Here is a 17,211-nt window from a genome sequence, read left to right as displayed (position 1 = left end):
TCGTAAATAATCCAAACACCAGGATTACCAAATCCGATGGAGGAGAATGCACGACGTACAGAACTGTCGTAATTAAGGATTATTAACAGCCATTACTTACGCGCGAGCAGGAGACGCAATCATCCAGATTAATAGGAATGATAATGGACGCGAAATCTTGTTCAAGAAAAAGTTTGCAAACCAGGTAGCTGGCTATTTGAGGAAATTGTGTAGTTTACGTTTAGGAAGACCGGTACTCGAGTCTGTGAAGAAGAAGAAGGTGGAAGGTGGCACACAGCTACGTAGCATTAAAGGTTCGTTCACATTGGTACAAGATATTGAAGAAATCATTGATATCTATGAGCAGGCATAGTGGGAGGATCTATAGTACCTATATGCAAGGATCCTTGGTATCTCTAGAGAAGGATGAGGGTATACGGTTTCTACGTGCAAGGTATCTCTAGGGAAGCATAGAGCGACGTTCCTAGGTATTTCTAGGAAAGCATAGGATCATTGATCATTGTTTAAGTGAGCCTAGAGGGGTTGAAAACCCGTTCTGCCATTCTCAAGCTTTCGGTGTTGAAGGGCGCAATTGCGCTAAAAATAAAATCCATTCCCCAGCAGCTACCACCCTCCAAGAGTTTGGATCCGGAAGACTCGACACTTGTCTCTTCGTCGGCGTAAGGAATGTTGATATTGGGACGAAAAAGCTAACCTGAGTGGGTTAGCGACTACACCCACTAGGCGCCTTGTGTCCGTTAGAAAAGCCTTTGAGAGATGAGAAATGAGATCCTTGGTACCTTTAGGACTCTAGGGAAGCATAGTAAGAAGAACCTTGGTACCTCTAGGACAGCTTCCTGTTAATGTCCTTGATATCTCTAAAGAAGAATGGTGCAAGAATTGTTGGTATCTCTAGGGAAGTATAGCGCGAGGATTCTGAGTGCCTCTAGGGAAGCATCATGTGTGTAGTATGTTAAACGACTGTTGATATGAAGAGAGCTTAAGCCATGGCAATGTTGAACGCACGAACAACGCCACGAGGAGAAAGTTTCGAAGGCAGGAAGTGAAGTAGGCCACGACTTTGACCGCTCGCAAGGTCCATACTCCCAAGGTACGCCACTTCGTGGATGTTTCCAGCGTGCAAAGACCGATTCGACTTCGTTTCAGCCTGTCTCTCCTGCCACGAGGAATGAAGCGGCCTGTCGTTTTGCCGATCGTTTTCGTACGGTTAACAGGGACATCGTTTTCTTACGAGTCTGAACACGTGCCAAACATCTAGGTGATTCATATGCCTTTACTAAATGATCGATTGATCGTGAATAAGAAGAAAAAAGAAAAAGAAACGAGTCATCATTTTCAATCGATGCTTTCGCGCAATAAGAAAGAATTTATTCCATAAGTAACCATTGCAATTACGACCAGTTGGAACTGGACCAACTGTGAAGAAAACGAGCAAAACGATCGTGTTCGAGTATTTGAAAGGTTCGTTTCTCTCTTCGGAACGGTACACGCCATTTTGACGTCATATATGTACAATGTACATACCAGCGTCGCTTATAAAAGTATGATCAATTTCTCTGCTTTTATCCTTAGAAATATTGCTTCCTATTGTGTTTATAGAACATACATGGAAACTCGTGTTCTGGATCATGTGATGTCGAATCAATCGTGACCCATACCTACGAAATGTATTCAACGATGCTTCAAGTAAAATTTGATTCGCGTTTACAGAGTGAAGAATACGAGATAAATGGTACAAATACAAAATACTGAAATTTACTACTTGCTACCTTAACTACTCGTTAGCTTCAGCCCTCATCTTCATAGTACACAGAGTACCGTAATATACGATGAAACGTGATGGCAACAAGTACATCACAATAAACAAACAATTAATAATCACGACGAGTACATAATCGACTGCATAATTTTCAGTACCTACGTTGGAGAAAGCGAAAAGCTAAACGGGAAAGGGCATAGCAACGACTGGAATTATTAATAAGGTTATATCTTACGTCATTGTACTCTTTGTGCACTCTAACAAAGAAATTTTGTTATATGTCAATCGAAGCGTCCTTTTATTTTCTACAAAAAAGTATTAGTACTTGCATCAAAAATATATTTTTTGAATTAACCAATTTTCGACTCAAGTGTCTAATACTTTTTTGTTTGATGTATAGAAAAGTATATAATTCCATTCTAGAAAAATGAAGATGATCTTGAAATCTTTGAAACGCCTCCACTTCTGTAAACCATATGATGCTTCATTCGACACCTTTTAATTTTACTTCATGAAATATTTTTCTATTTTCTATAATTTTAGAAATATATATTTACCCAGTTGCAAGAGACACTCTGTATTGTTGCACGTAATTCTATTGCAGACGAATGTATTCTACGTAATATTGTAGAATATATTGTATGCAATCCTGTCACTCTGATACGATGTACGAAGAATGTTATATGACAGAGTTACGTTTGTAAAATTTAGGAAACATACAGACATATATTACACCATGGTTACGAGTGAATTGAATCCTTTGAAACGTACAATTTCACCGTGAAACAAAATGAAAAATACACAAAGAAGCACATGGATAATAATGCACATCTGCTATTACAATTATGATAATAGCAATGAAGAATTGAAAGGTTATAATAATACGCAAATCTTTAAAGTTGCGTTGGATTGTTGTGGTTATTAATAAGTTTCATTTTTGAATAAGTCGTGTAAACAGCGCCATTTCCAAGATCCCTTGCCAAAACGCGAGGTGACATTGCACAATTAGTCACGTCAACTTAACCTAAGTATGCGTGAACTCCGTCGAAGATATTGGCCAATGTGAATGGTAGGAAGTATTAATAGAAGTGTTCGAAGTTAAGTCGAACAGGAATAGCAAATAGATGCTTGGTAGCGGTGTTTTCCAGGTTGAAAAGCAACCTTGACCCACTAAAGCGGCCACGTGGAGTTGGGTCAAGCTACACCGACTGATCGGATAATTGTCTGTTAAATTATCTCTTAGAACTGAAGATTACAGTGATTCAAAATTCATAATCAGCATTTACATTCTGGTAAATTGAAACAAATTCAGGTAATCACAGGATTATGAACAACCACAACTTCCTTATTGATGGAAGTGTTTGAAAAAACATGACGGACCTTTTATATCCATATGATACATTGACCGACAGTATGTACCATGGTTTAACAAAAAGACCGCCGAATTTCCAGCGAACATTCGAACGGAACAACTTTTTATTCTCTAGAAAGTTTCCGAGGCACTTTGGACGGAAATGGAGTATCAATAAGTATCAGGATGAAGGAAGAAGAAAAACATGCTCCCTTTCGAGTTGTTTATGCTCGATCGCGAAATCGATCTGCCATACTTTCGCCGGGGACACTTGCCAGAAATCTTAAGCGTTCCTCGTTTATTCGGTCGAGATTCCTTGTTAACTGTTAATCCAAGCCACTCGAGATCAAAGAGAGAATCAGAGACAGAGAAACGACCCCCTACTGTTAGCATACATAGAGTAAACCATACAATGATTGACAAAAAAGAAAGAATGATCATTGACACACTTGACGTGGTAGTTGACATTCCGTGTACCAAGAATTGACACGTAGATGACTTTATGTTAATTTCATAAATGAATGATGAAATCCTTAAAATATTCGCCCCCATACAATCTTTTCTTTGACAACTTTAAATCTTTACTAAAATTGGGATGTTCCAATCATTCCTTGCACGTATCTAATTATCAGAGATCATCGATTCGATTAAATCGATGGTTGCTATTGATCTCGTGGTTGCGTTTAAGACTTACAAAGTGAAACCGAGATGCTACACGAAACGAATGGGATCTCCCAAGAGCATCCATTAAGCTGACAAATGAATGACTGATGAACTCGTGTACAGTGAATATTAAATTGATCGATACGATCATAGAAAGGCTACGAGATATAAAATCGAAAATTTCTAGTAATTAACAGGTTGATTGCCGCAGGGGTCATCGATGACTGACGCTTAGAATCATGTAAGTACATCCAAGGAAGTTGTGAATAAAATCGTTATAAAAATTAATTATTTTAATGCATAACTAGTTTAAATTTTTGTTAAATTTTTGAGATATATGTCCAAGAATACTACTGGGAGTTGCGAGTGCTGTTGCACGTTAATTGAGACGATCAAATGTTCCTAATCCAACAGATAGTTACAAGGTGCGTCACCAGTTGGGAAAAAACGATCAAAAATTGTTTATTTGATTATGTCCCCGCGCCGCGTGCTCCTTTCCTCGACGAATTATATAGTTGGCAACGCTAGTTAACGCACACGCACCTGCACTGGCGATCGTGAGTGATAATCGTAGAGTAGGTCAGCGGAACAGCGCCTCTAGCAATCAACGTTCTTCGACTTCTCGGCTTTTATGTGTGCACGGGATACTCGTGCCACGTACACAAAATCATCCACTTGTACGTGGCTGAGCGCGGATAAAGGTATGGCGAACCGTGTGTGACAAGAAACGAGTCAGGATACCTGGTGAGATGTCGTCTGGACGAAACATTCGTCGACTTTTACTCGCCTTCTTTGATTCCACGAGAATTTAATAGTTGTTTAACAATGTTGATTGAATTTTTTAATCCATCATCCGGGACTTTCTTGTTCTTCCATGAAACTTATTCGACATCTTTGAGAGCTGTTATTTTTCTAATTGTATCTCGAACCAGTGGTCCCCGCCTTAAACGTGTTAAACCAAGGAATTAGATCACTTAACGTTTCCGCGAATGAATCAATTTTACGTGTGTAATCTGTGGTTCCACAAATTGCAACCACATCACGGTCACTGATCCTATCCAGATGATCACTGACTTGAAATACTGTACACATTGAAATGGAATTTTTTAATTGAGCCTTACGAAGAATTTTATGAATCTGGGCGATAATACATGGCGCGTATCACTGGCCGAGCTAGATGGTTAACGAATCTTTTACAATCCTGAATTCTCTAACGTTTATTTACCTACTTTTTAGTATCATTAGAAATGAAAATAAATTCTTTGAATGCTCACATTTCATTAATTAAAAAACTGCATACCATTGAAGTGAATAAGAAGAAAAGGAAGAAAGCGAAATAAACAATCATTAGTTGAAAAACTGTCCACAATAGATCATGAAAAAAATGTAGGAATCAATTGAGAATGATAATCGACCGGATGGGTGGAGTCAGGTGAGAGGTGCAGAAGAGCATAGAAAGTCCGTATCATGAAGTTGCATTCCATAAAGAATGGAAAGTCGATGAATAATTCTTTTCCTTTGTTTTTCTCTTATTTCTGCGAATTATCGCCAAGCACTGAAGCGATTTCTTGTCGCAACTTTTTTTTCCGTTAGAGACAGATTGCATATTCTCGATCAGAAAGATCACCAAGAGTACGACGACCGACGACTGGGCTAGATTAAGGCAACCAGGTCACGTGCCACTGATGGCAATGGTATCGTTCCTCATGAACCATTCCACCAGGAATCAACACCATGGATACTGATTTTTTTCAAGACAACGACACTTCTTAACCCTTCTTCGGATTCGGAGTAGATTTGAGATCAAATAAGTTAATTCCAAAAGCTAAATTCCAGAAATATTAAAAAGGAAGCATATAAAATGACAGAGATTCCAAAAAATCATAGAAGTTACCTAATTTCAGTTTTCTAACATTATCTAGCCGATTTCTAATGTCAAAGGTGAAACGTTACGTTGACACGAGGCTTGCTTCAAGAATCTATATAGGTACATACAAGAAAGTCTTAAAGCAATTACCATCTTGCACGTAGATCGTCTATAATTAATCGAGGAAATTGTGTCGGGAATAGTGCCAAGCAAAACACACGGAATCAACAACGTGAGAATGACCGTCCCAAGGACGAGGACGGTCATTAATCATAACATCAGTACGGTAGTAACAGGAGGCTCGAATATCACCATAAGTAGTGATGGGCTAAAGTACTTCGCAAGTACAGTAGCTTACAGATAAAATGGTACTACTTAACATGTCATTAGAAACGCTCTTGAAACGCACATATCCCACTTTCTCTGTTACCTAGCAAATCAATTAATGCATATATCTATTTCATGCGGAAAGTCTGCATGATTAGTGATGATGATGATGATGATGATGATATTGAACTTAAGCCCATTACTAACCATAGGTAGAATCGAGACCAGGAATATTGGTTGCGCGTACGCGCACACTCCAACCTTCTACAATTAGAAATACAAGTTATGTATCTATTTAAATATCGACAAATATTTATAAATACTTTTAGATAAATAGCTAGAGTACTTTGTTTAAAACAGTCATTTGTAGGTGAAACGCATGAGACTGAAAGCAATTCGAGATTGTCTCGTTGAACTAAAACACTAATTAACCCATTTCTATGGAGATTGCTGGTTCAGATTATCTTTAAATGTAACTTGCAATTGTTCCAAATGCAAAACAATGATACACAGGGTGTCCCACTTAGTTTAAGCAAAAGTTTTTTTCATCATTATTTTGCTTTATTATGCACCATTTAGAGAAACATGCAACTCGATTTATTTCTCTCCTTCGTGTTATGGTATGCAATTACCGAGGACGAAGGATGCTGTGTGCAAAGATCCATTCTGGATTCTGATCCAGTCGGCACATGGGTCCCTTGCTTGCCGACGGAACTAGCTTTCACCTGAACAAGACTCTGTTGTCCATCTAGTGGGACTGGAAGGGTTTCATGTAGGAGTAGTGATTTTAGCTAGGCTAGGGGAGATATCACTAAAGCAAACTCTAGGACAGTACTGATTTACAGGGTCCATAAGGACGGTTGGTCCTACAGCCGATAGGTATACTGGGTTAACAAGGAAGATGTTGAAGTAACAATCGTCAGAACGTGTCCTAAATTGGAAAGCGGTCTCCCATCTATTTGACTCTTGCCTCTTCTGATTGTTGCTCGCTATTGTCGTTAAAATCTTCTAATTTGAATAAAACACTCGGCTCTTTGAGTGACATAAAACATAACTCCCATTAACACTTCCACGTAAAGTGAAAGGAACTTCGGAATGTAAATATGTATAGTTGAATCAAAGATCGGAATAAGATGACACAAGTAGCCTATTGTTGACGCGATTACCTGACCAAGAAATCAACGGAATTCAAACCTCCTGAGAGGTATGCTTGGCAACAATACCACGTGTTGTGTACACAGCGGTTATGTCTATTTCCGTCATTTCAGGTATCACTACTTTCCCCACTTGCGACAGTTGATCGTATTTACGATTCGTCCGTAAGGCTGACACGGTGTATTCCAAACAGTACGATCGAACGGCGGTCATGCACGGTTCCTTCGTTCTGCCTCGAACACGCAACGCAAACACGCACCCGTACAGTGACAATTGAACGTGCAAAGTACGTGCACTTGCGGTGCTTCGAAATCGGGACGAAGTCTGATGGTAGCATACGCACGATTCAACAGTTACGAACGCGTCGTTGACGAAGTATAAATAGTGATCCTATACTATACAGGAAGAAAAGAGATAAAAAATAAACGGAGAAGAAGAGTCACGAGCTTATCGTTAGAGTGCGTGCTGGTCGGTAGGCTCGATTACGATTAAGTAATAACAGCAAAGACAACACGCGGATTGATAGTCGCATAGTAACGTTCGGAGCATCGAAGACGCCTTCGGGTGACGCAACTATTTGAATTTCCCGCCTTGAACAGAGAGCGCCAATCGTCGGACACGTTGAATTGTAGGCGCGTAAACGCCAATCGTCCGTGATGCTGCACACGAGGACGTTCGCCGTCGCTGCAGCATCGCCTCTACTCGTCGAAAATGTCTTGCCATCGTGGTTGCCTCGTGTATTTGGCAGCCATTTTGTGTTCACGCGCTCCATAGGTGATCGTGCCATAAACCGTGGCCACATATCGCGCCAAACCATGTACGAAAATTATCAGAAGATGCGGCGAAAGTACGAGTGTGAGTATTAACACTGGTTGCAGCCATTTTTCATCTCGATCTCCTTCTCGCGCATGCTGTTATCAGTATGTTCCGTCTCGGTCAACCTCGTGCACCGTCTGCCGCGTCGTTTGAGCTCGAGCATGCGCACGATACCACTTAAGCACCTTAATATTTTGAATCGATGCCAGTGGCGCGGGACCTTGATAGCCGTGTACCCGCGCGGAAATTATAATTGATGTGTCAATGAATCCCCCCTTTGCCAGGAAGCGTTCGATCTACGTTCAATCTTAAAGGCGAGCCAATCGTCTATCAACAGTTCATCGAAACATGTTTGCATATCTGTTGCGCCAATACAACATTGTCATTTATCGCTTCGTTCTGGCGAATTCCCAAAATTTGCAACTCGATACGTTGTATCTGTCGAGATTGATCGATTTAATTTCCATCGTAACTACCTTTGGTGTCACTTTAAAACTGTCTACTTTTCAATGAGTTGGAATTTTCTTCCTTACTTCATAACACCGCTTTATTTATACAATATTTACACAAATGGTCGCATAATACAATTAAACCTGTTTGAAGATAAGCTTATCATCAGCTTTTAACAATATCTTTAAATAGATCAAAGTGCAAAATATTGAATATCAAGGAATAAAAAAGAAAGTTGAAAAAAGCAGCTCCTATCACTTAGAACTGAACAATCTCTAGGATTATTCTTTAGATATAACTCATCTATACTTCGAGATATGAGTAACAGAATTTTACAGTGAAATTACATCTCCGAATACTATACGATGTTCAATGAAATAATCAAAGGAAAGTTTGTGTATCAGAAATTTATATCTAGAGCTAATTAGCAAGAGGGAGAGACGAGACTAACGGACAAGCAGAAAAATCTAGGACGGTGAAAAGCATCTGGTATCTGGCATCTGCGGAACAAAACGGGAGCGCAGACTTATCGTGAATCGAAGTCGAAAGAATAGTACAACTACGCGTTATCCCGCTATGTTACTGAAAACTTCTCGTACAAGATCATGTGTGAAGTCACGTGTATACAAGGTGTCCTCGTGCTAACTTCTAATAGTCCCGTTATCTTTTCGAATATTGATGGTGTAAAAAAAGTTGCATGATACGAAGCAACAAATATAAGTATCAGCAAAAACGAATTTTTTTGTTACATTATTTCTTTACGAGATATGACACTCGATGGGTGGTATGGAAAGAGAGAACGAACTTTGGACATGAAATTCCAGTTTCGAGAATTCATGTTTTAGAAAATATAGATGCTCCAAACCCTATTAGATGCTGCATTGAATTAACCATAGCTAACTAAATTTGCGAATATTTCGGAATTAACGACCGAACCGACGAGACTGGAACTAATCAAAGTTGGGCATTATTTAAATAAAACGAAATTATTATCGAATAAAAATTTGTTTGTTATTTAGAATACCATTTCAGAGCGAACAACCAAATCGTCGAAACGGAATACTTGTATATATTATTATAGTTTTTTATGTATTTTCAATACTTAACAAAATAACAGAACTGTCACAAGTTAACGTGGACACCCTGTACGTATCATATTCTGTTTTGTTCATTCATCTTGATAGGCACATATCGGATGTACATAGTATGAAATAGTAAAAAGAGAGAAAGAAAAGATGTATCATCAGTCTGTTTTCCGATTACGCCACATTTGATGCGTAAAGCGATAAAAAAGAGTAGAAACATTAACGAGCATGCAAATCGTCGTAACGTCAAACTTTTGATGTATGACAATTTAAAATTTTTGTTGTTTTTCTTTTTATACATATACGAGAAATATCATGTTTGTCAGTTGATTCTATTTGCTAATTTAAACTAGTGCGAGAGTCTTTATCGACTCTATGAATTATGTAAGAACTAGAAACATGTAATCTATATGTATGACATTGACACTGATCAAATTTCTGTATTGTAAGCAATTCTGTGATGTTGCCTGAGCTGATTACACAAGCATTTAAAGAGAAAGAAAATCATAAAATTTATAATGTTAAATTTAATTAGCTGTTTCGCTTCTCGCTTAATAAGAGTAATGGTATCTTAAGCAGTGTCATACCGACTATTAAATGTTATCATAACGGCACAATAAAAGAAATAACAAGTGGAAGTATCCCAATGATTATAATTAGTAAAATTAATTAAATGTTTATGAACGAAACTTTGAATCATATAAAATACTTCTACTATAGAAGTAATTAAATTCATGTACATTGTGAAGGGAGATTAATCTTAATGAAATAATGTTGATTCAGCGAAAAAGCTTCCTCAAGATGTGAACCCTAAAGGAGTATTTGCTTGCAACGAACTGGACCTGAAGGAGGTTCAAGTCTATGGATTCGATTACGATTACACGTTGGCTTGTTACAAACCATCCATGGACTACTTGCTCTACAACCTAGGCCGTGACATGCTCATTCAGAAATACAAGGTATAACCTAGACCTAGACGATTCTCTAAACACATTGACTGTCATACAGTAATTGTTGAAATATCATAAAAAGATAATAAAAAAATAGATCCATCGGTTTTTGAAATCATCGGTACTTAACCCTTCTCAAGGCTCTCCCTACGCGCTCCTTAGGTTCTTCCCAGATTCCCCCTAAACGAAAATCAAATAGTGAAAGGCTGCTTCTAATTAGCCAGTTGTAAGTAAAGATTTCTAAGCATTGACTAAATAAGAAAATGGCAATGAATGTGTTAAAATGGAGGACGTTGATCTTTCGATCGAAAGAAAATCTCGATATACACACGGGGGGTCTCGAGAAACGGGTCTCGACAAAGTTTCCAAGCACGACTCAACTAATTCGAGCAAACGAGCGAACGAAACTTCGTAACTCGTTTCAGCTCGTCAACGGCGTTTTCTCGAAAATGAAACGACAATTACCACCCGAACGAGAATTTCAATTGAAACTTGACGCAAACTCGTTTAATCGGCTGTACAGTACCCGGAGGGAATCAGCGAGCTCGAATACAAGAAGGATTTCGCTGTTCGTGGCCTCCATTATGACATCGAAAAGGGTCTGCTGCTGAAACTCGACAGCTTTTTGCAAATTCAATTTGGCACCGTTTATCGCGGTTTACACCCGTTGCCCGACGATGAGGTCCTCAGGCTCTACAAAAACAGGATAATACCGATCGCTTACGTCGAAGCGCCTCATAGACACTCTCATGTAAGGATAATTGAATGAATTTACTAAATTGATCGATTGTTTTCGTTGAACGACAGTTTTGGTAACTTGACATTATTTCAACACCCTGCAATTTTCAGTAAAACTTAGAAAAATGTAAAATTATATCTTCTAATATTATATAAAAATATTTCTTTTATGTTTTCGTACAATTTCACAATTTTCCTCGGTTAATGAAAGTTAGCACATTGTTCGCCAATTCAAACAATAGTCTAAAAGCGGTGAAACATTAAAAAAAAGTCTTTTGTTCTCAGCTACGTTCAAACGCATAATAAGTTCGTGAATTATTGAAAAAGTTGAACATAAAAATGCAAATTAATGACGATGCTTTGAAATACTGAATACTGAAACGTATCTTTGGTCTCTTTTCAAGTGCCGTGTTGTACGCACGTACATGTAATTTTGTATTTAAAATTCCCCGTAGATAAACTAGTAAGGGAAAACATTTACAGTAATTTAAGTCTTTTTCTATATTTGTTTGCATGCATCAACATGTGTATTTTTCATGACGGATATTTCCAATATGAAACACAGAAGGCAAGTATCCAAATTGGGTTTCTTTAATTGATACACACATATCTTTTTGTATATAGCTAAACAAAAAATTCTTTTTTTTAGGATACTGTACATCGAACGAAAATGGTACAATTAGCCGATTTATTCTCAGTACCGGAAATGTGTCTTCTATGCAACGTCACGGAATACTTCCTTAGAAATCACATCGACTATCACCCCGAAATACTCTTTAGAGATGTAAAGGTATACAAACTCGATAACCAAATAAATACAATAGATCACCATATAATACAGTACTGTATAGGAATTTACTAATTAAGATGTTTTGTGAGAGAACTATACCTTACCACTGTTTATTTCTGTAGAACTCCGTTCAGAGCTGCCACCCCGTAATGCACGGAATGGTGGTACAAAATGTCGCCGAATACCTGGAACCAAATAAGGATTTAAAACGATTTTTTGATCGACTTAAAAGGGCAAATAAAAGGATGTTTTTAGTAACCAATAGTCCTTTCCATTTTGTGTAAGCATTGTACTTAGCAGAAATTTCATTTAGTATGAAACCTTAGGAATTAATAAAATGTAACGTTATTTTTGTAGGGATACTGGGATGAAGTTTTTAGTGGGAGAAAAATGGAAAAACTATTTCGATGTGGTAATAGTTCAAGCAAGAAAACCGAAATTTTTCACCGAAGAATCTCGACCTCTCCGAATATACGATGAAGTTAACAAAACCCAGTTGTGGGACAGAGTTACGAAACTCGAGAAAGGTGTTATCTATTTAGAAGTAGGTACAATTGTTTCTATTTTCCATTGTTTGAAAGAATAAATGATTAATATTGATTTTAATGTTAGGGTACAGTGAAACAACTGCAGGATATGACCGGTTGGCGAGGACAACAAGTATTATATTTTGGTGATCATCCTTATAGCGATTTAGCAGATGTAACTTTGGAACATGGTTGGCGAACTGGTGCCATAATTAAAGAGTTAACGGTAACATTGTAGCTCGTATTTATTACGACTTTTCTTTTTAATTAGATCGAAGTTATTTATGAATCAAGGTTGAACAAAATATTTCTCGTTATGATAAATGAAACCGGTAGATCAAGTTGAGAATTTTATATTGCAAATTATTGCAATATATTTCATATGTTACAGCATGAAATTACAACCTTAAACAATCCAAAGTTCAAAGAACATGCTAATTGGTTGCAAATGTTAACTGGACTGATCGAAGATCATCAAGATTATACAGGGCCGGAGGTGAAGAGTGTACTAGAAGAATGGATGAAAGAAAAGGAACAATTGAGAAACAATATAAAACGAGTGTTTAATGAACAATTTGGATCTGTATTCAGAACGTATCATAATCCTACATATTTTTCGAGAAGGCTTTTTAGGTTCGCTGATATTTATATGAGCTCAATTACAAATTTATTAGAATACTCAACACATCATACGTTTTATCCAAGAAGAGGCGTGATGCCGCACGAATATACAAGTTATTTCGTATAATGTATAGGTCTATGTTTAAACATGTAACTAGATTATGTTTTCCTTCAAAACGTGTTCAAATCTAGAGGAGCAAAAAATCAGAAATTTAAAATTAAAAAAAAAAAGCGCATTTTCAATTTATGTAAATAAAAAGAGAATGGTAGACTGTTTAACGTACTAGGAAAAATATGCAGTGATATTTTGTTCAATAGTATTTTGTGTAGATAAAACGTATACGTATTAATCATTCTATCATTACGAGAGCGTATATGTAAGTTCTTCGAGAACATAATTATTAGGACGTATATACACGCTCTTGTAAACGCATTGTTAATTCTGAAAACCAAATAAGTATTAATAATTAATTAATTAATACTCACAAGAAATGTTAACTAAGTGTTCAACCCCTTTGATTTTCAAGTAACTTGAATGTGATGTAGCAGGGAGCGGATTCGGAGGAAGGTGATGGGGTGATCTCCCTTTGAAATATTAAAAAGATTAATTTATATTGTTTTTGCTTAATTCTTAACTTTTTTAATAAAACAAATTATTTGATCTAATTAATATAAATTTATCGAGCCACTAGCGGATGAAAATATAAATAAATTTCAAATGGTGCCAAAAAAGATTGAAAAATATACCTTTACATATCCCTCCCCAAAGCAAGACTTCTAAATTTATTTTTGTGATGTGGTATACCTATATTCGAAAAAATATTCTACGTGTATTTTTTTAGTGGTGAAGGTTCGCATCTAAGGGGAGAAAGAACTTATCTGTAAAAAAATATGTCGAATATTATAAAAATGCTTCCAGAGTATACGTACAAAATGATATAAAAATGTATGTATAAATTATTCAAATATATTTAAACAAATGTTAGAGATACAGTATTTACATAAGATTCTCTCACACTCATGCAAACGTAACACGCACACAGCACTGTTCTACGTTTACCAACATCGAATACAGGCCACTTCATGGTCAGTAAGTAAATATACTACATATTATCCATATTTGAATCGTGCGTCTGTACTCGATGAGAATTATCGAAAATGACTTTCGTTATATTTATGCGGGACCTAATCATCGTACAGTTTCAAGCTAAACTCAATGATCCACAGCCCGCTTTAACATTCGGATGGCAGTGTCACCGCCATACATCCTATGGGTTTAACTTTGTTTACTAAATTGCAAGAGTTTAATCATGACTTTCGTCTCGTGTATTAATTAGTAAGAAATTTATACACAACAAAATATTCGCGTCATTGAAAATCGATTATTTTATGTTCAGTCTGCATCAACTATGTTTTTTTTCCATTAATTATTCTCAGTAAGTCAATCACTTGAAATTATAATCCATTTATTCGGTACAAATTATTATAAATAACGTATTAAATTATGTGTACGTGTTATTTACACTATATATAATTCTCATTAAAAATCCAATTGAATACTTCGATTATACTCGAAAATACGGAAAGAGAAAAGCAAATACTCTATTGTATTTCTTCTTTCTTTTTTGCATCTTCGAATGCAAATAAATGCCAGTAACTACATGATCAAGTTACCGACTGGCAAAACAATAAGATCGTTACCCCGTTCAAACAATTTAATTGTTTAATAATGCATTTAAGATATATTTTAGTTATTTATTGGTCGCCTCTCTGACTTACTGATTGATTGACAGTATACCGCGTACAGTCTTTTAATTTCATGCAGATGCAAGACGTATGACTACCGACGAGGTAGATTAGCAAAATGAAATTCCAGCTAAGGTAGCAAAAACCACGTCGCATATAAAGCGACATTATGAAAATTTCATAATTTTACTTGGGCTAATATCGTGACGATGAAGAAATGGCTAATTAAAATGGAACTTAAATTGGAAGGGAGAACCATGGAAGTGATGGAATTCTTGGAAGGGATTGAAACCTTGCTGATGCTTGCCCGATTCGGGATCTAACGGATCTTCTCCTTGGTCAAATTTTGCTCTCTTTTCATCATCAGTCAGTACTTCTTTGGCAGCTGCAATGTCAATAAATCTTTTTTCCGCTCGTTTCTTTTCTTCTCCCTCCTGAAAATTATCAGGATGCCACTTTTGCGCAGCCTTTCGGTACGCCTTAATAATGTCACGTTTTGATGCTGTTCTTGGCACACCTAAAATTTTATAGTAATCTCGCGACTCGGACAGTTTTTGTCTTTGTTGTGCTTTGTGAAGACCTTGCTTGGCTCGTTGTAGGCTTGGATCGATTTCTAAAGCTTCCTTGAAATCTCTAATTGCTGTTTAAATAGGGAAAAAAGAGGAAAAAAATGGTATCATATTATATTAATTTTAGAAACAGTTTGTGCACATTTTACGAATTATAAGTTACCATCATCAAACATTTCGGCAGCTAGATACGCTTCGGCGCTATCACAATATACTCCGGGTTCCTTCCGTATTTTTAATGCCTCCTGACAATTCTTGACTGCTTGACTCGGTTCTGAATTACCAGTATAGCATTTACATAGAAGTTGATGAACGATAAATTGTACATTGGCTACATTTGGTTCAAGTTTCAACACAGTTTGAGCACTCTCTATACATCTGTCATAATCTCTTGCATCTTCAGATGACTGTGCATCTGTTAATAATTTTGCTATTTTCTTAACTTTCTTGTAAAATGCGAAACATTTTGAATGATCTGGATCAAGTTTCAAACATTCTCGAATTTCCCTGAACATATAAAATATTAAATTCCGTGATTTGCAATGTGAAATAAATTATTTTTCCTATTTTACTTTTACTCACTTTAATGATTCATCCACTTGTCCAAGACGGTAATGTAAAGTTGCTAGTTTTAAAAATCCTTGTGTGTTATCAGATTGTAATTTAGTTGTAGAACGCACATCAGAGATGGCACTAATGTAATCTTCAAGAGCTTCGTAACATTCAGCTCTACGTTCCCTTAATTCAGCAGACCATGGGCATACTTCAATAACTTTAGTAAGTAATTGTGCAGCTGCCGCATAATCCCCATTTCTCGTTAATCTGTCTACAATTTTTAAATCTTCTTGCACAGGTGCTATTTTGTACATGGCATTTAAGGCATCTGTATTATATGGTTCAACTGCTAGCTATAAGAAATCAAAAATAATCAATTTCAATCTGATAAATTTACATATTTATAATTTGACTCTTTTTTCATATAACACAAAACTATACTTACCACATCTCGAAAATCAGCTTCTGCTCTGCTGAATTCAGCTTGTTTAAGTAATATATTACCACGTTGTAATCTTGCAGAAGTAAAATCAGGCTTCAACTCCAAAACTTTATCAAGATCAAGAAGTGCAAATTTGGCTTTACCTAATGCTAGATATACTGTGCCTCTTTTATAGTATGTCAAATAATTATTTGGATCTCCCTCTAAAATAATATGTCAAAATTTTCATTATAATAAAATTTAATGACGATTCGCGCTTCCTTGTACATTTAGTATTAAAATGAATTATTGAAAAAGCGAATTAAAGTAAATGATTACAAACAGAACTTACCAACAGCTGCATGATAATGTGACAATGCATCTTGCAACTGGCCCTTTGCTAAAAATTCTCTACCTAATTCCAAATGTCTGTCAATTTCTAACTGTGATACGCTCCCAACAACTGAAATTCAAACTCATTAAATATTACGGTATAAAATATAAATTATATCAAATATATTACAGGTTAGAATCATTTACCATCTAAAGATAGATCTAATAAGACCAATAATATACCACAGTGGTACATGACTGAATAAAAAATTGAGCCACGGTAATATGAACGTTTCAATAAATAAGAAAACAGACTTGCTGGTTTTATAAACCACTACTTAACCACCCGATAACACAAAACTGTTCAGCCACGCCGCCATTGCGATCGTGGTCTTACACGATTGGTCCAAGTTAGTCCAACAAAATTGACTCACCAATATAGGTGCCTAAGATGTACTATAAAACTAGATATTGTATGTACAGCATCG

The 17,211-nt window shown here is 36.5% G+C and overlaps 2 protein-coding genes across 2 annotated transcripts; one reads left to right on the top strand and one right to left on the bottom strand.

Moving 5' to 3' along the window:
• Nucleotides 1-7,266: 7,266 nt before the first annotated feature.
• Nt5c (5' nucleotidase C) lies at nucleotides 7,267-13,841 on the top strand. The gene is made up of 8 exons (XM_034327589.2): nucleotides 7,267-7,977; nucleotides 10,257-10,432; nucleotides 10,947-11,174; nucleotides 11,811-11,951; nucleotides 12,074-12,231; nucleotides 12,309-12,495; nucleotides 12,564-12,704; nucleotides 12,870-13,841. The coding sequence occupies exons 1-8, from the start codon at nucleotides 7,779-7,781 to the stop codon at nucleotides 13,224-13,226; spliced, it is 1,587 nt and encodes a 528-aa protein (XP_034183480.1). The 5' UTR covers nucleotides 7,267-7,778; the 3' UTR covers nucleotides 13,227-13,841.
• Nucleotides 12,309-17,211, bottom strand: P58IPK (dnaJ homolog subfamily C member P58IPK). Its single transcript, XM_034327590.2, has 6 exons — nucleotides 16,931-17,211; nucleotides 16,743-16,853; nucleotides 16,415-16,614; nucleotides 15,997-16,322; nucleotides 15,578-15,921; nucleotides 12,309-15,485 (listed from the first exon to the last, which is right to left on the bottom strand). Exons 1-6 carry the CDS (start codon nucleotides 16,977-16,979, stop codon nucleotides 15,067-15,069), a joined length of 1,449 nt encoding a protein of 482 aa, XP_034183481.1. The 5' UTR covers nucleotides 16,980-17,211; the 3' UTR covers nucleotides 12,309-15,066.

This window comes from Osmia lignaria, chromosome 2 (assembly GCF_051020975.1).
Source record: "Osmia lignaria lignaria isolate PbOS001 chromosome 2, iyOsmLign1, whole genome shotgun sequence".
In the NCBI taxonomy this organism is placed as follows: Eukaryota; Metazoa; Arthropoda; class Insecta; order Hymenoptera; family Megachilidae; genus Osmia; species Osmia lignaria.
This window is presented reverse-complemented; position numbering and strand designations above follow the sequence as displayed.

Bases quoted from the DNA above. Each gene is read 5' to 3' on its own strand.
- Nt5c (XM_034327589.2), top strand. From the start codon at position 7,779: ATGCTGCACACGAGGACGTTCGCCGTCGCTGCAGCATCGCCTCTACTC. The intron at 12,232-12,308 runs GTAAGCATTGTA...TTATTTTTGTAG, and splicing joins AATAGTCCTTTCCATTTTGT to GGATACTGGGATGAAGTTTT. The intron at 12,705-12,869 runs GTAACATTGTAG...CATATGTTACAG, and splicing joins CCATAATTAAAGAGTTAACG to CATGAAATTACAACCTTAAA.
- P58IPK (XM_034327590.2), bottom strand. From the start codon at position 16,979: ATGTACCACTGTGGTATATTATTGGTCTTATTAGATCTATCTTTAGAT. The intron at 16,615-16,742 runs GTAAGTTCTGTT...ATATTATTTTAG, and splicing joins ACATTATCATGCAGCTGTTG to AGGGAGATCCAAATAATTAT. The intron at 15,486-15,577 runs GTAACTTATAAT...CTATTTAAACAG, and splicing joins TGCCGAAATGTTTGATGATG to CAATTAGAGATTTCAAGGAA.